The sequence below is a fragment of the Lepidochelys olivacea genome (genome assembly GCF_965140295.1).
Source record: "Lepidochelys olivacea isolate rLepOli2 genome assembly, chromosome: 1".
NCBI lineage: Eukaryota > Metazoa > Chordata > Testudines > Cheloniidae > Lepidochelys > Lepidochelys olivacea.
The window spans coordinates 288592924-288620294 of record NC_140411.1 but is presented as its reverse complement, the minus strand read 5'-3'; the positions used below and the strand labels follow the sequence as shown (position 1 = coordinate 288620294).

The window sequence follows — 27371 nt, the reverse complement described above, 5'->3', positions numbered from 1 at the left end:
CGGAAGTGACGTTGGCTCCCCCTCCCCGGCGGCGGCTCTAGACCCGGGCGCGGCGGGCGGTGGAGGCGGCGACGGCGGCCCGAGGAGCGGGCGGGATCATGGCGGACGGTGTGGACCACATAGACATCTACGCCGATGTGGGCGAGGAGTTTAACCAGGTACGCGCGGGCGGGACCGATCCCTGCGCCGCCGGCAGGGCCGCGCGACGGGGAGGAGGAGGCGGCGCAGCCTCCGCCGCCGCCGCCATTGTTGGTGTAGGCGCCCGGCCGTGGGTTTCCCGCGGAACGCTAGGCCGCTAGCGCAGGCCGCATGCGCGGGGCCCGGCAGCAGGGGGCCGCGTGGGGGGGAGGGGAGGTCGCGCCGCTAACTCTGAAGGGGGTAACGGGCCTCAGCTCGGAGAGCGAGAGCGGCCTGCACCGGACATCTGCCACCGGCAGCCAGCCGACTCGCTCCCTCATGGCGCCGCCCCTCTCCGCCTTATGGGGGCGTGCGCAGGGGAGAGACCGTAACGCGCCTGGCAGCAACCCCCCCCCCATCTCCGTCTCCCCCGAGAAACCGTAACGCGCCCGGCAGCAACCCCCCCCCCCATCTCCGTCTCCCCCGAGAAACCGTAACGCGCCCGGCAGCAACCCCCCCCCCCATCTCCGTCTCCCCCGAGAGACCGTAACGCGCCCGGCAGCAACCCCCCCCCCCCATCTCCGTCTCCCCCGAGAGACCGTAACGCGCCCGGCAGCAACCCCCCCCATCTCCGTCTCCCCCGAGAGACCGTAACGCGCCCGGCAGCAACCCCCCCCCCATCTCCGTCTCCCCCGAGAGACCGTAACGCGCCCGGCAGCAACCCCCCCCATCTCCGTCTCCCCCGAGAGACCGTAACGCGCCCGGCAGCAACCCCCCCCATCTCCGTCTCCCCCGAGAAACCGTAACGCGCCCGGCAGCAACCCCCCCCCCCCATCTCCGTCTCCCCCGAGAGACCGTAACGCGCCCGGCAGCAACCCCCCCCATCTCCGTCTCCCCCGAGAGACCGTAACGCGCCCGGCAGCAACCCCCCCCCCCCATCTCCGTCTCCCCCGAGAGACCGTAACGCGCCCGGCAGCAACCCCCCCCCCCCATCTCCGTCTCCCCCGAGAGACCGTAAGGTGCCTGGCAGCAACCCCCCCCCATCTCCGCCTCCCCCAAGAGACCGTAAGGCGCCCGGCAGCAACCCCCACCCCCACCATCTCCGCCTCCCCTGAGAGACTGTAACGCACCCACTAGCAACCCCACAACTCTGAGGGACTGTAGTGCACCAGCAACACCAGCAACAATGCTTCATCTCCTCTCTCCCCCCCCCCGACTGTAGCGCACACACAGCAACTGTTCCATATTCCTAAAGAGAGAAAGAGACTGTATTATACACCCAGCAACAAATCCCCTCCCTCATCTCTATATCCCCCCGAGACACTAACCCACACACAGCAACCGGGGTGGTGGGGCTCGGGCTTTGGCCCCCCTGCCTGGGGTGGTGGGGCTTGGATGGCTCAGACTTCATCCCCCGCCCCCCCCCCCCCCCCCGTGTGTTTAGTGTAGTTTTTTTTTGTTGTCAGAAGGGGGTCATGGTGCAATGAAGTTTGAGAACCCCTGCTCTAGAGCAGTACCCAACTCCTTTATCCCCATGGAAAGAGCAACTGTAACACAGATACAGAGCAAATGTCTGCTCTTATCCCCATAGAGAGAGGTTGTAACACACACATAAACACAGCAATACCTTCTGTATCGAGAGAGAGAGCAACTGCAACTAACACACACACACATACGCACCCTCCCCTGGCCTCTGGATATCCCCAGAAAGAGCAGTTTTAACACAAGCATAACAGACAGAGAGCAATGCCCCCATATTCCTGTAGAGCAGGGATTCCCAAACTTGGTTCTTGGCTTGTTCGGGGTAAGCCCCTGGCGGGCCACAAGACGCTTTGTTTACCTGAGCGTCTGCAGGTACGGCTGCTGGAAGCCCCCAGTGGCCGCGGTTTGCTGTTCCCGGCCAATGGGAGCTGTGGGAGCAGCCCCGGACCAGGCAACTGTTTCCCGCAGCTCCCATTGACCGAGAACAGCGAACCGCGGCTGCTGGGGGCTGCGAGCGGCCGTACCTGCAGACGCTCAGGTAAACAAAGCGTCTCATGGCCCGCCAGGGGCTTACCCTGAACAAACCGCAAACCAAGTTTGGGAACCCCTGCGAGTGTAGAGTGTTATAAAACACAGAGCACCAGCCCTCTGGGTTATTGAGAGAGGAACTGTAACACATACATATAGTAACAATCCCTGTAGAGAGAGCAACTGTAACACACAGCACAATACCCCCCATCTCAATAAAGAGAGAGGCTGTAACAGACAGGAACACCCCGACCAACTCATAACCTGAGAGAGACTGTAATATCTACTTAGCAACAACTCCCATCTCCATATCCCCAGAGAGAGAGAGGGACGGATGGACGGACACACACACACACACAGTAACAACCCATCCCCAGAGAGACTGTAACACATAGCACAATCTCTGCCATCTCCATGTTGGAAACCTCCTTATCCCTTGGAAGTCTGTAAAACACACGATTCCCACCAGCACCAAAGAGGGGATAGAGATACTGTAGCATATGCATGAAAATCCTTAATCTACAGATGGATAAAGAAACCATAAAGCAAGCACAATTTCTTGCCTTATCCAAGGCCTCCTAGTAGGAGAGACTAAAATGTGGCAAATTTATCATCCAGAGAGAAGGAAACAAAAATATGCACTGCATTTTCTTGCACACTGCAAAAATTAATAAATAAATATTAGGAGAGAGACTTGAACTGAGCAAAATTTGTCCAGTGAGTCTCCAGAAGGTGAGAGTTGGACCAGTCCTGAGACATGTAGGGTTGTTAAAATATATACTCCTTTTGCCTCCTAATGATAGAGCTTTGTGGAAACACATCTACTTTTTTCCTGTTTTACAGCCAGTTGATTTTTGCTATTTACTCTTTTTCTCCTTTTTCATTCATCTCAAAAAGTCTACTTGCCCTTACCAAAATTAATGTCCTGTTCTTATCAGGTTTGCTGTAACCTAGTTACCATCTGTATTTACGTCAAATGGGCTCTGGCATTGTCCTAGGTCATCATACCCCAGATTGCATTGTTTCTGCCCCAGAGCGTGAGAAATTAAATAAAGCGGCCACCCTCCTGCAGACACTTCCAGTCCTGCAGAGCTACTAATGCTCTGCAGTTGGCATTTGAGCACATCTTTTTTAGCAGGGGGAGGTTGGTGTGTGTCAGAGAGGGAAATAAATAAAATGGGGGATGATGGGATGAGAGGGAGATAGGTGGTTGTGTTTGGGAAAAAGTTCTGTTTTATTTGGGTGGTGGATAGAAAAGGAACAGAAGAGTGATTATCACAAATGTTTATTTAAACATTTAGACATTTGCGATTTTTTTTAAATTAATCAGTTAATCATTTTGGTGAGACTGCATGTTACATAGTGACATACCATAAAGTAAGCAGGCAATGGAGAGGACTGGTTTGTTCTCTTAGGCCTTGTCTACATGGAAAAGTTGTACAGATATAACATAAGGTGTGAATTTAAACTGATATAATGCAATTGGTGCAAACTTTTGTAGAAACACTCCAATTCCAGCATAAGAGTGCTTTCTTTGGTGTAGTTTAAGTTGGTTTGGAACTGGTTTAAACTAAGCTGAAATACTCCTACGCCAAAAAAAGTGTCCACGCAGTATTTGCACTTAGTTAACTAAGTCAATTTAATGAAACCAGTGCAAGTGTGTGTGTAGAGAAGCCCTCAAAATGGGAACACTGTGGCTACAAATATGGTGCAGATACCTACTTCCTTCTTGAAGCCATTGTTGCAAACATGGCTGCCAAAGAGAAGATGACTGAGAATATGCTGTCTCTTGCGATATGGCATTGTGATCCGGGGCTACCCAGTGCTGGGCATTCTCTAAAATCATTTTGGTTGTCAGGACAATGGCACCAAAGAATATTTGTTCAAGCTTCTTGTTTAGATATCAGTTTGCCATACCACTTTTGTTAGACTTTGTCTATAGTAAAAAGAGTTTGCCAGTATAGCTATATCAGCAAACCTTCCTAGTGAAGATACAGCTCATACCAGCAAGAGTTCTTTTGCTGAGACTGCTTAGTCCAGTTCCCCAAACAAAATAAGCTATAACAGCAAAAGGACTTTTTTGTTGGTATAACTGCTTCTACAGTAGGCCTTTTGCCAGCATACTTGAAATGTGGGACTCCCCTCCCGCCCACCACTGATGTAGCTATGCTAACAAAACTTTTAAGGGTAGGCTAGGCATTAGTTTTGACTGTCATCTTTCTTTCTCTGGCAGATTATTTTACAGCAAGGAAGAAAAAAAGCTATTTTCCCAGTGGTTTTACCCTTGGTGATGGTGTTTCCAAATGTCTCTAGAAAAGCACTTGAAGTTTGTGACATATATAACATTTCAGTGAAGAACTTCATAGAAAGCAGACAAAACTTATCGAGCAGTTTCCACTGTGTGCCTCTGATCCCAATAAAGTGGCAAATGTCTAGAATCCCGTTTGATTTTATTCTGTTTTTTCTGGATAGTACATATCCTCTCCTGTTAGGAAAAGGTTACATACTTAATTACGTCCTACCTTTCTTTCTTAGCATCCAATTGAGTCAACAGTGCACAAATAGACACTAGCTATAAACAAATCCTGCCAAATGAAAAGTATTAAAAAACAAAACAACCTTCTCTGTAAAGGCTGTGGTGTTTTTTTTTTTTAATGTGGTTGTAATGCTGAAAATTTCTGTTGTGACTAATTAGATGTGGCTCTCAGGCTTCTGGCAAGTTGCCACGTGGCCCAGGTTGTCTGCTTTTCTCTTTGCTTCAAAAATGCACACAAGCCATTGCTGTGCAATGGCTCATGTGCTTAGTAAATTTCAGAGATGTAGTGGGGTTCAGGTTGCTAACTCAAAGCTGACAAAGAAGGTCCCACCCACAGTGCACAACTCCTATAGCCAATTGATGATCCTGTTAAAGATCTGGTAAGTAGATGAAATTGAGATAATAAGGAGGTTCTCCCCAACAAAGTTTAGTTAACTTGTCTTATATTGACTACTTAGTATAAACACACTCCAGAACACTATGCCTTTCAATCGTTGTCTTTGTGTAATTTTCTCTAATCCCCATTTTTTTGGGCTTTGTTCATCTCATTACATTCTTGTTTGCAGTTTTTGACCTTGTCACAATGCTCATTTCACTTCCTCAGACTTTGCTTATTTTTATTACTTTTCAGACTGCTTTTCTTATAAGGTGGGCAGTGGTAGTAGAACAGTAATACTTTAAAATGGAAAGCTGCCAAGGAAAATACTGATCACCATCTTATTCACTTTTCCATTTCAGTTCTTCCAGATGTGAAGTACTTCTGATTATCCTTCTTACTTCTACTACAATAGTGCCTAGGTTGTCCTAATTGGGATTGTGACCTCATTGTGCTAGGTGCAGTAGAAATTTGTATGAAATGGTCTTTGACCCAAAAATTGTACAAGATCAGGGTGATGACTGGAAAATCCATTGCAGCCTCAAAGTTGTTAGCATTAGTCAGTTCTCCTCTGTAGCAAGCATTTTACACAGGAGCCAACTGCAAAGGGAACAGCTTGCTGTTATATAAAGTGCTATGCTGCTGCTGCCGTTGGTTTACATCACCCCGATGCTACAGGAGCCACTAGTTTAGGATGGGGAACCGAGAAATCCTGAAAGGGTTTGCAAATCCATTAAGTAAAGGGCAACTCAACTTGGATATAAGTAATTTCATTACATACCTCTCATTTGTATCAGAGACATTCCAAAATAGGTCTTTTAAGACTTCTGTTATGGTGAGCCACTATCACTTTCCCTTGTCCTCAGCTTCAGGATTCCATGCTGCTCCTCCCAATGCTGGTTGTCAAGTCTCCTCTTCTACCCTAGGCTGCTTCCATTCTACATATACACTACAGTACAACTGCCAAAATCCTTGTCCAGATTGAGAGAGCCCCCTTGAGTGCATCTTCACTAGGGAAAAAGACGTATTCTTAACTCTTGTTGGCCAACACATGGTAACTGAGGCAAAATTCTATTGAAGACAAGGCAGTTTGTAGTTTTAACAAAAGGTAGCAGGGTTTATCTCAACCTAACCCACATAAGATAAGGCCCTTTAACTTTTACTTTGCCCCCTTCCATTCTAGTGGAACTCACTCATCAGTTCCACCTGCTGATGGAATTATTTCCAGTTTCTCTCAAATCCCTTTATTAGCTTACCTTTGCTATATATGCATAGTACTCAAACTCCCTGCCCTTGCATGTAAGGCCCTTCCCAATATAGTTTTTATGATTTTTCTATCATCATCATGCCTATGAGGACCCCATAATGCCAGGCACTCTTCAAACCCAGAAGGAAAAGACTGTTGCTGCCACCAAATTGCTTAAAGTCTAAATATAAGACGAGACAGCAGATGGAAACAGACCAATTGTGGGGGACAACAAGGAAACAATGAAGATAATATTGCTCAGTATGATAGGCTGTGGTCTAGTTCCCATCAGTCTTTCTGCTCTTCTCTCCGTTCGGCCAAAACTGCCTGCACATGTCATTTTGTTCAACTCAGCGCGTCTTCTTAAATGTCATCCTCTATGCCTGACTCCATCCACCTTCAAGTTTCTCTTGAAAATGGATTTCTTCAAGAAGGTTTATTAAAGCCTTCACCTCTAAATTAAAAAACAAAAGTAATCCACAAGAAGCATGCATTCACTTAATAAAGGCTCTAAAAAAGTTGTGAATTTTTGTTGTTCAGAAGTTGTGGCCACAGTTTAAGTTGCGGTTTTGATGCTTTCAGTTCAAGTACCATAATAAAACAAACAAGAAGAATGAAGAATAAAGACCTCCCATCTGAATACCCCCACAAGGAGTCCAGTCCTGGGTGTACACCCACACACAAGCTCCAGCCACTTTTGAATGAGTGGCTTTGCCACCTGTTGCACAAGGTTGCAACATCACTCAAATTTCGCCTTACTGCTTCTCTGTCATGATGAGCAGATGTAGGTGTTTATAGAGATGTCCTCAAAGTAGCGTGCTGTAGGATTAGAAGGTAAGGGTGCCATTAGGACAGAGTTGTTTGTAGAGTCTTTTAATCTCCAACATAGGTTGGATACCCCCTCCTCCCGAAGCTTTCAGTCCAGGTTGTGTGTGGGGCCTGAGCCTCTGTGCCCTGAGCTGGCCCCAACTTGGAGACCCTTAGAAGCCCTGTGAGGGGGCTGGCACTGCCAGGGCATCAAGATCTTTGGGAGGCTTAAGTCTCAGCTCCCACCTAGCCCCCTTACTGGGGCCTCCCCAAATTGGTTCCTCAGCACAGTTGTGCTGCTGAAGAAGGCAAAGTCCTTGAGGTTGTCTTCCTCATGCACCACCATAGCCCCATCTCATGCACTAGGTTGCGTCGGTACTTACCCAGATTTTTCTTGGTTGCCAACCAAGGTCTCAATGCTAGTCACTAAAACTTGCCCTGGCCGCCCCTCCATCATGATGGAGGAGGGGCACTAAAAGTTGCAGTGAGTATTACAAATTACAGTTTCTGCAACACAGTTACAGCTCACAATTTTGACAATGACTGAATGCGTCCAATGAAGTGAGCTGTAGCTCACGAAAGCTTATGCTCAAATAAATTTGTCAGTCTCTAAGGTGCCACAAGTACTCCTTTTTCTTCTTGCGAATTTTGTTACTGTCTTACTTATAGTCAACCTTGTCTGACCTTCTGCGTTCCTGCAAACTTGTGGTTCGCTCCGTTCTCTTGATGTTAAAACTGGCCATGGAGAGAGACCTGCACTGTTAGTAAGAACTGTTGTAATGTTTTTTCCTGCAAAAAAGGTTTAAAAAAAGATTTGAGAAAGTAAGGAAACTGTTTTTGTGTTTGTTTCATTAAATTGATGGTTAAAAGTAACATTTTTCTTCTGCAGAGTAAAGTTTCAAAGCTGTACTAAGTCAGTGTTCAGGTGTGAACTTTTTGAAAGAAGAGCCATAACATTTTGTTCAGAGTTATGAACATTTACGAACCACCTCCATTTCCAAGGTGTTTGTAACGCTGAGATTTTGCTGTACATGGACAATGCTGTTATTATCATCAACCTTTTTGATAAAATCTTCTCTAAAAAGCTTTGGGTAGCCTTACTAGAGTGCCATCATTTTGCCTTCAGGGTGCTCAATTCAGACTCTTTCCTGGCAGTTTTGGAAAACTCATTTATACTTTCTGACATTCTTTACTGCATTTCTTCACCTTGTTTCTGCCAGTATGATTCCTTTTGAGAGTTCTTTTACACCCTAAAACCTATCTTGAAGAATTTTCTGTGGTGCAATGTGTTGGGCTATTTGGGAGTGAGAGTACCTATAAAACAGGGGACAACTGTGGTTGAGAGACAATTGGGCACTAAAAATCTAATCAGAGTTGCATATTTACTAAATAAAAGATGTTTTACAATGCCAACTAACATATCTGGTAAACTTTGCTGTTGGTGTGAACATTGTTTAAGATTTTATTGCTAAGTTATGACTATGGTGGGCACATAGAAGTTCCTTTATGCTCTCAGTAGGTTAAATTCATTGTTGTTCTTATTCAGCTGACATTTTTCCAAAAGCTGAATTATGAAATTAAAGCAGGAAGCTGAGCTTCATCTTTAGGAGAGGAAGTTATGGTCCTTCCTATTGTAGAGATGAGATTTCCAGGTAAGTTGGAGAGCGTGAGATTGTCTTTGTGTTCTTTAGTGCCTCAAATTGGAGGAACTGCTAAGGGGAAAGGAAAGGGGAGAAAACCTCAGTAGTCTGTGTTCTCATTTTCTCTTTGACCTTGATTCTGCAGTGTCTGGGTTGGTGGATGCAGCAGGTCACTATCACAGTTTTTTCTACAGCAGAGCCTGGTGGCATATGTACCTTTTTTGCATTTTGTGTCTGAAAATATACTGATGACTCTAGTCTTTTAGAGAAGTAATTAGAAGATAAACTTGAAAACAAGAAATAGTTTTGAGACATACACACAGTTGAATAATAAAAGTAATTAGACAGGGTAGCCAACTTATGCTAACCGTACAAGAGACTACTATAGTGTTATGAAGTAGGTGTTGAGCCAGCTGGTATTTACATAATCCCAGGCCCCTTGTAGTTATGTAGTCCATGGGAACATGAACTTTTTTAAAAGAAAAAACACCCTACTCTCTTCCGAAATCGGCTGTCTATCACGTGACAGCACACCATAGCTTTGCCTAACAACTTGCTGCAACTTTTTGGACTTCCTCCAGAGAGTACAGTGGAAACTGAAATAGAGAAAAAGAATGTGGTAAATTCTGTACACTTTTTAAGGATTTAGATTGGTTTACAGGTAAAGATGTTTGCTTTAATATTAAGATAAGGCTGTGTAAATCAAGTATGGCTTATTGGAAAATAATTTCTTTGAATTTGGAGGGCAATTCACCATGTTATTAAGGTTTTGCCCTTGCTTGTAAGGGGTCTTGGGCACAGACTGCCTGTTACTGAGTGTATGTATAGCACCTATCACAATGGGGCCTCAGTCCCTGTTGGGCCATCTAGAGTAGATGCTACCATAATACAAACAAGATGATAATCACATAAGCTCTTAGCTACATGTGGATTTTTCTTAGTTATTCCACTTGTACATTGTTTTTGGCCACTTTCTCAATTTTGTAATGTAATATTCTCCATTGTATACTGTGAGCTGAAACAGTTGGATGTGTGATGTAAACTGCAAGAACCTACAAGTTGTGCAGGATCCACAAAATCTTGTCCACCATCTTGGATGGTTCTCCTTGAGGAGGGAGTCATCGACTACTGTATTTTAGTAGCATCAGAAGGCCTTTTCTTTTGTTAAAGCGCTTGAGTATAGGTACGCTAGTACGTGAAGCTATTTCAGAAGCTTTAACATCTGAGGATTCATTCCCTCCCCTGAAAAAAGGTTGATGACACTGTATTGGTTGTAAAGGACTACACAGATCTTTCTATTTGTGATCTTTTAGGACCTGCAAATCTTTTCCACAACACTGTGTGTGCATCAATAGTTTGTATACACAGCAGGATGAGTTAGAAGAAACAAAAACAATTGTGGAAACATAGACATTTGCCTCTGTTCTCTTCCCCCCCGCCCCCCCCGAAAAAACTGCAGCACATTTTCTTATGGGGGGGTGTCACTTATTTGTGTGAATGATTTTTCTATTATGCATTTTTCTGTTAACTTGATGTATGACTATGGGTAACAAATGTGCACAAAAATAGTAAATCCCATAGCTCTTCATACAACCTACTGTAATTGGCCAGTGGTAATTCAAAAAAATCTGTAAAGACTGTCATCCAGCCGGCTCTTCCATGTGGATCCATAACAAAGTCCTTGTAATTCTGGATGGGCATAGGGGTCTGTCTGCATAAAGTAACTTGCAGCCTTGAGTACTAAAATGAGACACATTGAGCAAGGGCATGTGAAATGGCAGGTTTAGAAAATATTAAATGAAATAATGTCTTGCTTGTTGTCCTGCATGGAGGCTAAACCACTCTGCCACGTCTACACAGGAGAACAGATTTTTCTTTGCCTGTCCAGCTCATTCTTGTTTTTGCCCTTATTTCTTCCTTCTCTGTTCAGTCAAGTGAATGTGGTGGTAAAGTCCTACTCTGGAAAATAAGTGGGGAGAGAAAAAGCTGTTTTGTTTGGAAAAAATGGAGAGGGGATGGTATGTTAAAAATGGTAAAGCAGGAAAAATTCCTAGATTTTGTCAAGCATTTCTTAGATTATTTTATTTAATATCTAAAAAGTCCCAGTTATTATGTGAAATTAACATATAATTGAGTTGAAGGGAGAAGGATGGAATTTCATATCTCTGTTGCTACTGGTTTGGTGGGCTGAAATGTTTTCCACAAAACTGATTTAAGGGGGCAACATTGTGTTTGATTTGTTGACTATTGGGGCAAGAAAATGTTAAAATTTTAATTTGACATTTTAGATTTTTGATGAGGAAAGGAAAAATGTGATATAGAGTTGCAGCATCTGATTGGCTTTATCATCCTGTCTGTCATGAAATACAGCAGTCATGCCTTAGAGATGTTTTAGGGGTGAATGGGAATGCACTGAGACTACTCTAATTAATTTCAGTTCCAAGACCAAAGTGCTTAGGTGAACAACAGCTGTCACCTCTAGGACCATCTCTTCTGGAGTTCCAGGAGACTTAATTCTTCTTTCACCCTGTTTAACATGCAGAGTTCTTCTTTGATTGATTGCACAGGTGTGTGTGGTCCCAGTGTACTGGAGCCCAGAGTTTTCTGCAGCAGTACCCATAGGGATGGCACATCTTCATGGTCCCTCCTGAAGCTGTATAAGTTGTTGCTGCCCCAACCCCCTCAGTTCCTTCTTGCTCCCAGTGGTCTGAGCTCCTGGGGCAGTTTGCTGCATGATTCTTCTTCTGTGTAGTCAGTGAGTTTAGCTCTACCTTTTCTGTAAATAGAGAGACAAGGTGAGTGACATAATATTGAACCATCTTCTGTTTGTGAGAGAGACAAGCTTTAGTGGTTACTATCCAATAGTTGTTTCTTTTCTTTTCTTTTTCTTTTCTTTTATTTGTTATTTTAGTAATTAGTCTTTGATTCTAGGGACTGGTGGCATGCAGTGCTCACTGGGCCTTTAGCACTGCCTGTTGTGTGGGTTGTCTGTCCTGATGGAGACCTCCGCATGGGTTGTCTTTTGTGTCTCAGCAAGAGACACATTAAGAAAAGCAGTATCTGGCATTATTTCAAGAAAAGAATGCAGATTTCCAGAGATCTGCAACTCAGATTACTCATGGAGCAGGCGATGAGTGCTTTCTCAGCCTCCGAGCCCTCGACCACACACCCTGCCACCTGCCTGCAGTTTGCTACTGAGGCTGCAGTGATCTCTGGATTCAGATTTCTTTCCATGAAGAAAGAGGGTTGGTCTTGCTCTCCAGAGCTTCCCTGAAAGGAGATAGGCTGGAGCTACTTGAAGTTGAAAAAAGACTGTTCTTCTTCAAAGGACATGGAACATAACTGGGACTGTTCAGGTACTCAAGGTAGGGTTGGCCATTGACCTGCCTCCCTGCATAGTACTGGGGAGAAGATGTTGGTGCTGTACCATCAACTCCACTCCTGTTCATGGAACAGCCATTGAGTCTAATACCAATGGATTATGTTTTGGTGCCAACATTATTGATACCAATGACCCCACAAGCTTATGAGGCAGCAAACAGTTAGAAAAGGTAGGTAACCGTTTTTTCGAAGTCCTCCAGCACTTTGCCATCCCATTCTAGGCACAGTTTGTCTAGAAAATGTTTTAGTCTGCCCCCAAAAGGAGAGCGCCAGTACCAGGAGTGGGATTGGTTATACAGCAAAGAAAGCATTGTGGACCGGTACCTACTGGCTTCCCATGCCTTATGCTTTCCTGCATTAGCATTTTTGGAACATGTATCCCTATCCCCCAGGTCTCAATCACTGGCCCAGTTGAAAGGAACATTGCCATACCATAAGCAAAGCAGCTTCCAGAGCCACTTTGGTTGAAAGCTGGACACTGAGCAGCTAGTGCTGCAGGAGGAATCAATGCAGGAAGAATGGGTTTTACCTCAGGAGGATCCATCAGCTCCTGTTGGCCTGTCTTCCTTCTCACTTGATGATTCAATGATTCTGGACTCCTCTTCTCTCGTTCCAGAAGATTTTAAGTCTTACATCACCAAGTCCCTTTTGAGGATTCTTTTAGTCATGCAAGTTGATCTAGTACAATTGAACACTCACAGGCTTTTGGACTTCCTTGAGATGACCCCTTTGGGGAGGGATGCCCTCCCATTTAATGACGATCTTCTAGAACTGGAAAATGCTTTATGGTACATGCTAGCCTCCTTAGCTCCTAAGTGTACAAATAAACATCATATTCCAATAAGTTGGTTCAAGTGCTTTTATTCCCTAAACTCTCTTATAATTATGGCTGCCAATGAGAGAGCATGTCAGGAGATTTAAATCAGCTCCCAAAGAAAAAGAGCCCAAGAGATTTGATTAGTTTGAGAGTGAAATGTACTATACCTCTTCTCTCCAGATGCGTATAGCGAACTAACAGGCACTGTTAGCTGGATATGACTTTGTAAATAGGAGTTAATGGCCAGGTTTACTGGCAAACTACCAAAGGATGCAAGGGAGGACAAGACCTCACCCAGCCTGCTCCTGACATCATGGGCCCTTGTTCTAGGGCAGTGATTCCCAAACTGGGGTTCGCAAAATGTTACAGGGGATTCTTGGGTGGGAAAATTCCCTAATGGTAGATAGAGATGTCCCTAGGAACCCCGGACACCCTGGGGCCAGCAGCCCGGAGCTCCTAGACTTCCAAGAGCTAAGCAGATCAAAACAAGCATATCTATCACACTAAGGAGATTTAAACTTCAAGACTCCTTATAAAAAAAATGGAAAGGGAGATGGATATTTTTTGCTGTTTTTAAAATTAAATAGGCAGCTACTATTGTTTTTAAAATTATGATGAAGAACAAGTTTAAGCTTTGTTGTAACATGAGTTGTTTGCCTGGACTGCTCAAGACCTGAATGCTTGTGCAGGAGGAACTCTTTGGGTTGGTTTCTTAAATACCTTCATGCTGTTTCACATCTGATACTCCTTGATGAAACATAGGAGCCTTGTCTTACAACAGGCTTATTCAAACTGATACAAGCTACGAAATTGAGATCTTGGAAGAGTGTTGCCGTTTTCATAATGTAATAAAAATACTGTAATGATTAATAATAATAAGAGCAGTGATCTTGGAAATATAAAATTTATTTTTGTGACATGCTTATTTATACTCGGGTAAAGGAGAAAATATTTTTAAGAGGGGATTTGCGAGACTTGACATTTTAGTGAAAGGGGTTCACAGGTTGTTAAAGTTTGGGAACCACTGTTCTAGGGTGATGCCTTCTGCAATAACAATGAGACTCCCCTGGTTACATAGCTTTGGACATCCAACAAACTATAGAGAACCTTCTGTTTGATTTGGTGTTGCCTGAAAACAAGAACTGACAATGAAACTACTTTCATTTAAAGACTCTTGTGCTACCCTTTTTGTCAGTATAGACCCTCAACAGTAATATCCCTGTCAATTTTTATATGCAGTCTTGATATCCACCAAGGCAACATGATTTTTTGAGAGGGAAGCACAAACATCAGAGACAGAGGTCCTTCAACTTCACTTTGAGTCAGCCAGCTTATCCTCAGTCAGCTGTGTGGAAGCAGCCCATTTGAGGACAGCGATGCAATTGTCAGCGATCTTCCTCTCATCTCACCCCCTCATTTAGGGAAAGATTGTCCCATTTTCTCAGTGCTGGGAAGCCATAATGAGAGCCAACTGGATCCTAAACACTACAAAATTGGGATATTCTATCTATTTCCTCTCCACCCACCTACCCTTTTCAGGGACTCATCTCACGAGTTACTGCTTCTTCAAAAAATGCAGGTTTTAGAGTGGTAGCCGTGTTAGTCTGTATCAACAAAAGTACTCCTCATTTTTTCAAAAAGTTCAGACTCTGTTCACTTTAAGGGCCATACAAGAAGTTCCCCATCAACACTGGGGAAAGAAGTTTTACTTATGATATTTTCTGATCCTCAAGTTGAAGAAAAGTTTGAGACCCATATTGTACTTTTGAAATCTCAAAAAGTTCATCGTGTACGTGGTTTCCCTGGCATCAATCCTAGATCACAGTTACTGGTTTGCTTTCCTTGTTCTTCCATGCGATGATAGTGCCAAGTAATGGGAAGTTTCTGGGATCTGTAGTAGCAGGCCAACACTATCAATACACAGTACTTCCGTTTGGCCTGTCAGTGCCACATATGTGCACCAAGTTCATTGTAGTGGTGGTGGACTACTTGAGAACAGGAATGCACGTTTTCCCTTACCTAGGCAACTGTTAGTGTGAGGGAGATCTGAGTATCAGGTTCTCCACCACATTGTTTATCGTTTTGTCTCTTTGACTATGTGGGACTCAGCCTGGAAAAAAAGGAAAATCCAGATTAATCCTAACATAGAAAATAGAATTCATCTGAGCCCTTCTCAGTTCTATAGCTCACACCTCTCCTCCACAACGACAGTCAGCCCATTCAACTCAAGCAACTTCATTAGCTTTTCTATGGGATGTCCCCATGCTAGACATTTGTAGGGCTGCTACTTGGTCCTCTGTGCATACCTTCATTCCTTATGCCATCATGACTGCTTCAAGATCTAAAGCAAATTTTGGGAAAACAGTATTGCAGTTCCTATTTAAATAGACTCTGCGCCGCACCTCCTAATGGTACTGCTGAGAGTTATCTGAGTGGAACACACGTGCATTCACTCAAAGAAGGAAAAAATGGTTACTTACCCATCTTGTAACCACTCTGCACCGGAATCCTGAGTCACCATATTCTGGTGCAAAGGAACTCTAGGGGATTGGGGCACCATTTCCCTTATATAGCCTTGAGAGGAGCCATGAAGATGTGCAGTGTGTGTGTCTCCTTGACAGGTACAGCTACAGAAAATTCTCTGGCTCTGACATATTGGGTGCACTCTCCTCTGTGGAATATGTATGTGCAACCACATCTCAAAGAACATCAGTTACAATATAGTGGAGTCGCATCTTATGCGGGGATTAGGTTCTAAAGTCAGTGCATAAGGCAACAATGGCGTATAGTCAAAATGACCCTTGAAAATCTCTTAATTGCCCATAAAGTACAGTATACTGTACATGGTTTTGTGTATACGACCCAGTACAGTAATATGTATACAGTAATGTACAGTATAAATAAGTACATATGCAAAATATAATTTTACAGTACTGTATTTTTAATTACAGGGGTAATTACAGGGGGTCGTCAGGGCTTGATGTCGATCCAGGAGACGGAGGTGACGGAGAGCTTGGGTAACGGAGCGGGAGTCGTAGACGAAGTGGTTGGCTCTGGTTCAGCTCGAGAAGTTGATTGCGTAGGCTCATCTGCTGCTGGTCGTTTTTCCTTGAAAAACGTGGTGATCAGCAACTGTTGCTGTTGTCTCTTGAGCGGCTCAAACCTTTCTTGATACAGTCTCAAATAGTCCGTAATACTACATGTGATTTTGAGGCTTCATTCCACGGAGGGATGATATTCAGAAATTAAATCATTGAAGTGTTTCGCTGCCTGGAATACTTCAGCAAATTTATAAAGATTCCAACTTGCTGGCTCTTCCTGTTCGTTGTCGTCATCTTCGTCTTCTGTAGGCGATTTTATCAGTTCCTCTAACTTTCGTTAGTCCATGTTTCTCTATGGCTCTCAATTATTCAATTTCTTCCTCAAGGATGTCGACGAAGCCATCACCACCCACTTGCCTGGCCACCTGAACAATGCATTTCACTTCTTTGTCACTGGTTGGGAAACCCTTAAAATCATTCACACATTCTTTCCATAGGTTTCACCAACATGCATTGACTATTTCAGGCTTGATTGCATACATTGCCTGTTCAACATTGCCAATTGCATCACTTATATTAAAGGACTTCCAGCACTCCATCCCATTAAGATTGGGATCAGCATCTATAGCGCTACATATCCATGAGAATGTAAGCCTCATGTACGTGGCCTTGAAACAGCGAATCACGCCTTGGTCGAGAGGTTGGAGGATGGAGGTGGTATTGGTGGGGGAGAAAGACGTCTTCAGTGTCGTTATGCGCAAAGTGGAGTGCCGCAAGGTGACCAGGAGCATTATCTATGATCAGCAACACTTTAAAGTCAAGTCCTTTCTCTTCGAGGTACCACTTGACCTCCGGAATGAAACACTTGTGGAACCAATCCAGAAATAATACTGCCGTCACCCAAGCCTTTTTATTTGATTGCCAGAACACAGGCAGGAGATTTTTTTTCTTGCCTTTTAGGGCACGGGGATTTGCAGCCCTGTAGAGCAAGCCTGGATTTATTAAATGTCCAGCTGCATTGCCACAAAACAACACAGTCACACAGTATTTAGCTGCTTTGAAGCCAGGGGCTTGTCTTTCTGACTTTGAAATGTAAGTGCGGTTGGGCATTTTTTTCCAGAAGAGCCCAGTCTCGTCAGCATTAAAAACTTGTTCTGGAAGATAGCCCTTTTCTTTTTTGATTTTCTTTAGTTGTTCAGTGTACGCTTTTGCTGCCTTTTCATTGGCAGATGCAGCTTCACCAGTAGTCTGCACGTTTTTGAGGTTGAAGCGGTTCCTAAAACTGTTAAGCCAGCCTTGGCTGGCTTTGAATTCCTTCTCATCAGAAGGCTGTCCCTCTTCTGCTGGAGGTTTGAACAGCGCGTAGAGGCTAAGAGCCTTTTCTTGTAACATGTTGCCATCGATAGGCACACATTTACAGTTCATGTCTTCCAGCCATTAGTGAAGACTAAAAAGGCATTAAACTTAAGTCTTATCATGCACCTGGCTCGTCACCGTAGCAGTTATTGGATGCCACGGTTGACGAATTTCTCTCTCTCTCAAATCTTGATAGCACAGATGCTAGATTTGTTGCAGCCATATTTACGCACCACATTGGAGACTGACATACCGTCTCTCAATAAGTCCAACACAGCAAGTTTTTCCTCCAGCCTTGGAACGGATCGCTGTTTCTTCGGTTGAGCACCAGATGAAGTAGTTGGCTTGCGTTTAGGAGCCATGTTATATGAAAAATACGTGTCTTTAAACACTAGAATCACAGTCGGCGTGGCGAGATGCTCACACTGAGAGGCACGTGGAAACTGAGACCGACTGAGGGAACAGCAGATTCATGTCTCCCATCTCACGCTCACTCCAGGGCATACACTTATTGAGTGGAATGGTGGGCAGAATTGCCCGCACTATTTCCAGGTATCTTGTTTTTATTTTTCTCTCTTTTTTTTTTTTTGCGCCAAGTGTGTATATTTGAATTTGCGTAAGTTAAATGATGCGACTCACCTGTACAGATAAGTAATCTTTTTTTCCTGGGGAAGATCTTGAGACAACACACAGATTCATATGCCAGTAATACATGGACAACACCATTATGTCAGATACAAAGAGTACCATCCCTTAGCTGTTTTAGGGTATATCTGCATAGCAAAAATTGTGCAAAGACCAGCCTACTAGATCTAGCTTGAATCTAGCTAGCACAGGTAATATAGCAGTGAAGGTAGTGCACTCTGGGCTTCAGTACATGTAGTACAAGCCTGGCATGGATCCTGGGTTTGTACTTGGCTTGTTAGCCCATTCAGAAGCTCATGTTGCTTCATCGCTAATGTTACCCACACTAGCTGGATTTAAGCTAGCTTGGGTAGGCTAGTCCATACACATCACTAGCTCAGGTATGTTTGTCAGCGCGCAGCTTTTGCTGTGTAGACATACCACTAGTGTCAGCGAAGAGCAGATGACTGATACTAAATGTGAGCAATACAGGGTGATGCTGGTGGAGAGAAGATAATGCTTCAAAGAACTCAGAACCACATTAACACCCTCCCTGGGGTGGGGCCAGCTGGAATCTTCATTGTTACTTGATGCCCAATAAATATGGCTGCTGGAAAAGAGCTCTTCTACCTGAAGCTGGCCAGGAGACTGCACCCCCTGGTCTCAGTTTTGGACTAGGCCACAATGATCCATGCGTTAATGACTTTCTGCATTTATTCTTGCAACACATTGTACGTGATTGTGGAGCACTGATGCATGTTGGTACCTCCTGTTCTCTGCCTGTGACACATAATCTAGTTTCCAGTGGGTTATAATATTTTGGTCTAATTTCAGTTGTGTTTAGTGTGCAGGTGCTGGGTAGCGTACGTGGCATATTAAGTACAGGAGGTCCTTTCTGGCCTAAAACTCTTGACTCTCCGATTGTACCACATTGTCCAATTAGTTAAAAGTGAAACAGCTTACCTACTTAATAACATAGATTGCTTACAGCGTATCACCCCAATGTTCTGCTCATTTCACCGGCTACCCAGTGAACCGAGTCAAACTTGGGGTTACAGTACTGATCCTCAAAGCCTCTCATGACATTGGCATGAGCTGGTTTAAAAGCTGCTTCTCAGTAATTATAAACTTCCATGTCAGCTGCATTCCTCAGGAACTGTGGAACTACTAAAACATGTGAAGGCTTATAAATGCAGGTGACAGAACTGAAAGCTGCTGGCCTAGAAATGTGAAACTTGTTTCTGCAGGAATTTAAAATGATCTTGAACCCAATTTTCAGAACAAAGTGCAAAATTCACCACTTTGATTTAGCTTTCCTGCAATTTAAAATAGCAATCAGGAGGGAAAGAAACAGACTCTTTTTGACTTTTAGAATTTGTAAGACCGTTAATACTGTGGTGGTGCATGCAGCCTTCATATATTTACTGACTCAATATGTGGGTGAAGTAAATATTTAAAAACAAAAGTTAAGATACAACAGAATTTTACATAGTAGAAAGGGGTTTATGTGGGGGGGATCTTGTTGTAAAATACAGAACTTCGGGTAGATGGAGATTTGTTTTGCCAAGAGAATTTTGGAGGTTGATTTCACAAGGGAGAATATGGGTGTTATAACTTGGTATTTTTAGTAGTTGTGCAACTGACTCCTTTACAGAACACCTGGAGTTTCCATAAACCTGGAAATCCTGGATGCCCCATCATCTCAGGCATTGGCACCTTGACAGCAGGATTGTCTGGCTACGTAGGCTCCCTCCTCAGGGCCAACCTACCAGCACTCCTAGCTATCTTGGAGACACCACTGACTTCCTGAGGAAACTAGAATCCGTCGGTGATCTTCCTGAAAACACCATCCTGGCCACTGTGGATGTAGAAGCCCTCTACACCAACATTCCACACAAAGATGGACTACAAGCCATCAGGAACAGTATTCCCGATAATGTCACGGCAAACCTGGTGGCTGAACTTTGTGACTTTGTCCTCACCCATAACTATATTTCACATTTGGGGACAATGTATACCTTCAAATCAGCGGCACTGCTATGGGTACCCGCGTGGCCCCACAGTATGCCAACATTTTTATGGCTGACTTAGAACAATGCTTCCTCAGCTCTTGTCCCCTAATGCCCATACTTTACTTGCGCTATATTGATGACATCTTCATCATCTGGACCCATGGAAAAAAAGCCCTTGAGGAATTCCACCATGATGTCAACAATTTCCATCCCACCATCAACCTCAGCTTGGACCAGTCCACACAAGAGATCCACTTCCTGGACACTACAGTGCTAATAAGCGATGGTCACACAAACGCCACCCCATACCGGAAACCTATGGACTGCTATACTTATGTACATTCCTTTAGCTTTCATCCAGACCACACCACACGATCCATTGTCTACAGCTAAGCTCTACAGTTCAACTGCATTTGCTCCAACCCCTCAGACAGAGACAAACACCTACAAGATCTCTATCAAGCGTTCTTACAACTGCAATACCCACCTGCTGAAGTGAAGAAACAGATTGATAGAGCCAGAAGAGTACCCAGAAGTCACCTACTACATGACAGGCCCAACAAAGAGAATAACAGAACGCCACTAGCCATCACCTTCAGCCCCCAACTGAAACCTCTCCAACGCATCATCAAGGATCTACGACCTATCCTGAAGGACGACCCATCACTCTCACAGATCTTGGGAGACAGGCCAGTCCTTGCTTACAGACAGCCCCGTAACCTGAAGCAAATACTCACCAGCAACCACACAACAAAACCACTAACCCAGGAATCTATCCTTGCAACAAAGCCCGTTGTCAACTGTGTCCACATATCTATTCAGGGGACACAATCATAGGGCCACACTATCAGCCACACAGAGGCTCATTCACCTGCACATCTACCAATGTGATCACATCTATCAATGCCATCATGTGCCAGCAATGCCATGTACATTGGCCAAACCGGACAGTCTTTACGTAAAAACACAAATCAGACGTGAAGAATTATAACATTCAAAAACCAGTCGGAGAACACTTCAATTTCTCTGGTCACTCAATTACAGACCTAAAAGTGGCAATATTACAACAAAAAGACTTCAAAAACAGACTCCAACGAGAGACTGCTGAATTGGAATTAATTTGCAAACTGGACACCATTAAATTAGTCTTGAATAAAGACTGGGAGTGGATATGTCATTACACAAAGTAAAACTATTTCCCCATGTTTGTTTTTCCCCTCTACTGTTCCTTACACGTTCTTGTCAACTGCTGGAAATGGCCCACCTTGATTATTGCTACAAAAGGTTTTTTGTTTTTTTTCCCTCCTGTTGGTAATAGCTCGCCTTACCTGATCACTCTCGTTACAGTGTGTATGGTAACACCCATTGTTTCATGTTCTCTGTGTATATGAAATCCCCCTACTGTATTTTTCACTGCATGCATCAGATGAAGTGAGCTGTAGCTCACGAAAGCTTATGCTTAAATAAATTTGTGAGTCTCTAAGGTGCCACAAATACTCCTTTTCTTTTTGAGAACATCTGGAAACACTCTCCTCTTATGAAGTGTATGTAACCAGCTTTTCCTGCCCTGTGGTCTAGAATCCTGAAGTGGGGGAAAGCATCATGGGGAGTGGTTTAAGGGGAACGGACGTGTTATGCGAGGGTATGAGGGGAGTTTGTTATGGCAGGGCCCTAAGGCAGTGGTCTAGTCCCTTTTAAAATAATAATAATTGTAGCACAGGTAATGCCAGTGTGTTGTCACTCTGATTTTGCAGGTGAGGGACCAGTAAGTCAGATGCTAACTTCATTTGCCAAGTTGTCCGTTTATACGACTGTAAATGGAGATTAAAAAATGTAAATGGCTGCATCAAGAGGAGTCTTCAATTTAGATAAAATACTCTGGGTTAAATCTTTTCATAAATTTATTACTAGAGCTATAGCTAGGAATTTTTTTTAATATATGCTCGCTAATTGCAAAGAAGAGTATATTGCCCATTTTAATGTTAAAATGTCTAAACTTAAAGTGGACTGATAACGCAATTAAAAATGGATTTGGTTTTGCTTCTCTTACTCATTTCCCATTTCAACTCCTATTGTGATGACATGGTGATACCAGAAAGTGGGATATAGCTGTCTTTGGAAACAGACAGCGTTTCTCTTTTATATTAAGTAGGATCATTAGAGTATGAAGTTCTCCCTTCCTGACCCTGTATTCGAGAATCAGGGATCAAGTTTAAGATCCAATCTCTGAAAAATTTAGCTGCGTGTTGTGTTCATTGCCAGGACTCCTGTAAAAGCTCAAACCACTTTCCATACCTGTTCCTTTTAATATAGGAAAATATTTACTTTTGTTTTTGCATAAGACCTGACGTTAACATGCTGCTATTTTGCTTACCAGCATCATTAATGTCAGCAACATTCTCAGAATAAGATTTGTGTTCTCTTGTTTGTCTCTATCAGTAGAACAAAATCATTGTAGGATTAAGCAGTAACTATAGGCTTTTTGTTAGTTTTCTGTCTGTTTGGTGGAATTTTTTTTAAAGTAGAAAGCAGAAGTCGTAACATTCAGATTTATATACATTCGAATGTAGATCAAATTGGGATGTAAACTGTTTCACAAGGGAGGGGATATACTGTTGCACTTCAGGTTCAAATGTGTGTGTCTTACCTCGTGTGATAATTCTCTGGGACATTTTAGAGCAGTATTTGTTTTGAATAAATATTAAAAGTATTTTAGGTAATATGTAATCTACAGCATATTTTTTTGTGTTTTAGGAAGCTGAATATGGTGGACATGATCAGATAGATTTGTATGATGACGTCATCTCTCCATCTGCAAATAATGGCGATGCCCCAGAGGACCGTGATTATATGGACTCTCTCCCACCATCAGTTGGAGATGACGTAGGTAAAGGAGCAGCACCAAATGTTGTCTATACATATACTGGAAAGAGAATTGCGTTGTACATTGGAAATCTTACTTGGGTAAGTGTTGGAATTCAGCTACACACATGCTTTTTTATTATGGGCAATCTTACACTGATCAAATAAACTTATTGTAGTTGACAGAATTTTACTAAAATATTTAACTTTTTGGCACATAATACAAGAAAAATAATTTATAGATTCATAGATACTAAGGTCAGAAGGGACCATTATGATCATCTAGTCCGACCTCCTGCACAACCCAGGCCACAGAATCTCACCCACCCACTCCTGCCAAAAATCTCTCACCTACGTCTGAGCTAATGAAGTCCTCAAATCATGGTTTAAAGACTTCAAGGAGCAGAGGATCCTCCAGCAAGTGACCCATGCCACAGAGGAAGGTGAAAAACAGAAAAATTGGAAGAGGCCCTAGAGGACAATTCCTTCCCGACCCCAAATATGGCAATCAGCTAAACCCTGAGCATATGGGCAAGATTCACCAGCCAGATACCCAGGAAAGAATTTTCTGTAGTAACTCAGATCCCACCCCATCTAACATCCCAACACAGCCATGAGGCCTATTTACCATGAATATTTAAGGATCAATTAATTACCAAAATCCTGTTATCCCATTGTACCATCTCCTCCATAAACTTATCAAGTTTAATCTTAAAGCCAGATAGATCTTTTGCCCCCACTGCTTCCCTTGGAAGGCTATTCCAAAACTTCACTCCTCCGATGGTTAGAAACCTTCATCTAATTTCAAGTCTAAACTTCCCAATGACCAGTTTATATCCGTTTGTTCTTGTGTCCACATTGGTACTGAGCTTAAATAATTACTCTCCCTCGCCGGTATTTATCCCTCTGATATATTTATAGAGAGCAATCATATCTCCCCTCAACCTTCTTTTAGTTAGGCTAAACAAGCCAAGCTCCTTGAGTCTCCTTTCATAAGACAAGTTTTCCATTCCTCGGATCATCCTAGTAGCCCTTCTTTGTACCTGTTTCAGTTTTAATTCATCCTTCTTAAACATGGGAGACCGGAACTGCACACAGTATTCCAGGTGAGGTCTCACCAGTGCCTTGTATAACGGTACTAAAACCTCCTTATCTCTACTGGAAATACCTCGCCTGACACATCCCAAGACCACATTAGCTTTTTTCACAGCAATGTCACATTGGCACATGTCACAATGTCACATTCCTGTATGATATCCCGGTCCTTCTCTAAATTGGCAATACTTCCCAGCTTTGTATCATCCACAAACTTTATTAGCACTCCCACTTTTTGTGCTGAGTTCAGTAATAAAAAGATTAGTTAAGATTGATCCCAAAACTGATCCCTGAGGAACTCCACTGGTAACCTCCCTCCAGCCTGACAGTTCACCTTCCAGTAGGACCCGCTGTAGTCTCCCTGTTAACCAATTCCTTATCCACCTTTCAATTTTCACAAGTGATCCCCATCTTTTCCAATATAACTAATAATTCCCCATGTGGCACGGTATCAAACGCCTTACTGAAATCGAGATAAATTAGATCCACTGTGTTTCCTTTGTCTAAAAAATCTGTTACTTTCTCAAAGAAGGAGATCAGGTTGGTTTGGCACGATCTACCTTTTTGTAAAACCATGTTGTATTTTGTCCCATTTACCATTGACCTCAATGTCCTTAACTATTTTCTCCTTCAAAATTTTTTCCAAGACCTTGCATACTACATATGTCAAACTAACAGGCCTGTAGTTACCTGGATCACATTTTTTTTTCCTTTCTTAAAAATAGGAACTATGTTAGCAATTCTCCAATCATACGGTACAACCCCTGAGTTTACAGATTCATGAAAAATTCTTGCTAATGGGTTTGCAATTTCATGTGCCAATTCCTTTAATATTCTTGGATGAAGATTTGCCTGCTCCACCCCAGCCCCCCTGCGCGCACGCAGTTTAGTCCTATTAAGCTGTTCGAGTTTCTCTTCTACCTCCGATATGGAAATATCTACCTCTCATATCCTCATTCCCATTTGTCATGCTACCATTATCCCTAAGATCCTCTTTAGCCTTATTAAAGACTGAGGCAAAGTATTTGTTTAGATATTGGGCCATGCCTAGATTATCCTTGACCTCCACTCCATCCTCAGTGTTTAGCAGTCCCACTTCTTCTTTCTTCGTTTTCTTCTTATTTATATGGCTATAGAACCTTTTTACTATTGGTTCTAATTCCCTTTGCAAGGTCCAACTCTACTTGACTTTTAGCCTGTCTGACTTTATCCCTACTTGTTCTGACCTCAATAAGGTAGCTTTCCTTGATGATCCCTCCCATCTTCCACTCCCTGTATGCTTTCTGCTTTTTCTTAATCAGCTCTCTGAGATGCTTGTTCATCCAGCTTGGTCTACAACTCCTGCCTATGATTTTTTTTTTCCCCTTTCTTGGGATGCAGAATTCTGATTGCTTCTGCAGCTTTGATTTAAAGTAATCCCAGGCCTTCTCTGCCTTTAGATCCATAAATTCTTCAGTCCAATCCACTTCCCTAACTAATTCCTTAATTTCTGAAATTCAGCCCTTTTGAAATCAGAAACCCTAGTCGCAGATTTATTTTTGTTTTAATCCTTCCGTTCAGTTTGAACTGAATTAGCTCATGACCACTTGAACCAAGATTATCCCCTACAACCATTTCTTCTAGGAGGTCCTCACTACTCACCAAAACCAAATCTAAAATGGCATCCCCTCTAGTCAGTTCAGCAAATACTTGATGAAGGAATCCATCAGCTATCGCATCCAGGAAAATCTGAGCCCTATTATCATTACTAGCTCTTGTCCTCCAGTCTATATCTGGGAAGCTAAAGTCTCCCATGATCACACAATTCCCATTAGCATTTACTTCATTGAAAAGGGCTCTATCCAAATTAGATCCCGGAGGTCTATAGCACACCCCAAGCACTATCCCAGGGGAGACTCTAATAGTTTTCTTCCCAAATGTAATTTTTGCCCAGACGGACTCTGTCTTATCCATTCCATCGCTTCTTATTTCTTTACATTCAACCTCATCATTGATATACAATGCTACTCCACCACCTTTGCCTTTATTTTGGTCTTTCCTAAACAGCACATACCCCTCAATACCTGTAGTCCAGTCATGACTGCTATTCCACCATGTTTCTGTTATCCCTATAATATCTGGTTTCAATTCCTGCACCATTAGCTCTAGTTCCTCCATTTTGTTACCTAGGCTCCTCGCATTGGTGTACAAACATCTTAATTTTTGCTGTTTGGCCTCGCTCACATTCTTTACCCGATTAGGCACAGACATTCTTCTGCCAGTATCACCTATTAGACTGGTATGTATACTACCCTTCCTCCTTATGTCCATTCTCCTACCACGGCTGTATCCTTTCTTACTTAGTTTTCTTCCCTCTCAATGCTAAAATCCAGCGTGGAGATTACCTGGACATCTCCCCCAAATTCCTAGTTTAAAGCTCTCTTGATAAGTTGTGCCATCCTCCATCCTAGAAGTCTATTTCCTTCCCTACTCAGATGAAGTCCATCCCGAGAGAACTGTCCTCCTAGTGGCCATACATCCCCAAAGTCCTCCTTATAGCACCACTGCCTGAGCCATCTGTTGAGCATCATAATCTTGTCATACCTTTTGTTGCCCTTCTCTAGGAACAGACAGAATCCTACTGAAGATCACCTGAGCCTCGATTTCCTTAAGCGTCTTCCCCAGCATAACATAGTCTCCCTTAATACTTTCCAGCAAGATCTAGCTGTATCATTTGTTCCCACATGAAGGATAATTAGGGGATTCTTTCCTGCTCCCTTTTAGGATCCTTTTAAACCTCAGGTCTACATCCCGTATTTTAGCACCTGGAAGACAGCATACCCTTGTGTTCTCTGGATCAGCTCTTGTTACAGGCCTATCTATTCTTCTCAGTAACGAGTCCCCGATCACATAGACCTGCCTTTTCCTGGTGACGGTGCTATTCTCTAGTCTATTCCCTGTTCCCTCTGGCTGCAAGTTCTTTCCATTCCTATTCTCCCTTGTAATCCTCTTCAACCCATCCTGTATCCTTCTGGGGCTCATATTTGGTGTAGTCTCCATTGACTCTTCCCCTTTTGTATAGGACTAACCTCTCTTCTCTTCTTCAGTGACTACCTGCTGAGCCCCTTTATTTTCCAGCTCTGTAAACCTGTTCTTGAGGTCTGTTTCTCCTTCACTAGCCCGTCTTTTCCTCTTCCTTTTAGTCACATGCTTCCACTGACCACTTTCCTCACCCAGTCTCCCCATAGAATTCCTCAGTCCTACTTCCATCAGCAAACAGAGAAGCAGGTTTTCTGAGCATTTTAGTGAAAATCTTGGGGGAAGAATATAGTTTTGAGATGTTCATTAAAATGGAGGATATTTACAATATAAACGTTCAGTTGTGTCTTGTAGAATAAATTAAAGGTGAAAGGGGAAGCTTTCTGGGAAAGCATGGTAAGTTTGCCACCCTATTAGGGCTTTGGGGAAACTC

The 27371-nt window shown here is 43.3% G+C and overlaps 1 protein-coding gene across 6 annotated transcripts in view; it reads left to right on the top strand.

Annotated features, from left to right (window-relative positions):
• CPSF6 (cleavage and polyadenylation specific factor 6) overlaps positions 1-27371 on the top strand; it is a gene marked incomplete at its 3' end in the record, with an annotated part of 64407 nt that continues 37036 nt past the window's right edge. For all 6 annotated transcript variants that reach the window (XM_084616725.1, XM_084616728.1, XM_084616727.1 and 3 more), the window contains exons 1-2: positions 1-158; positions 22718-22927. In XM_084616725.1, the coding sequence (XP_084472851.1) occupies positions 99-158; positions 22718-22927 (270 nt within the window). In that variant the 5' untranslated portion in view covers positions 1-98. The remainder of the gene's footprint in view (positions 159-22717; positions 22928-27371) is intronic.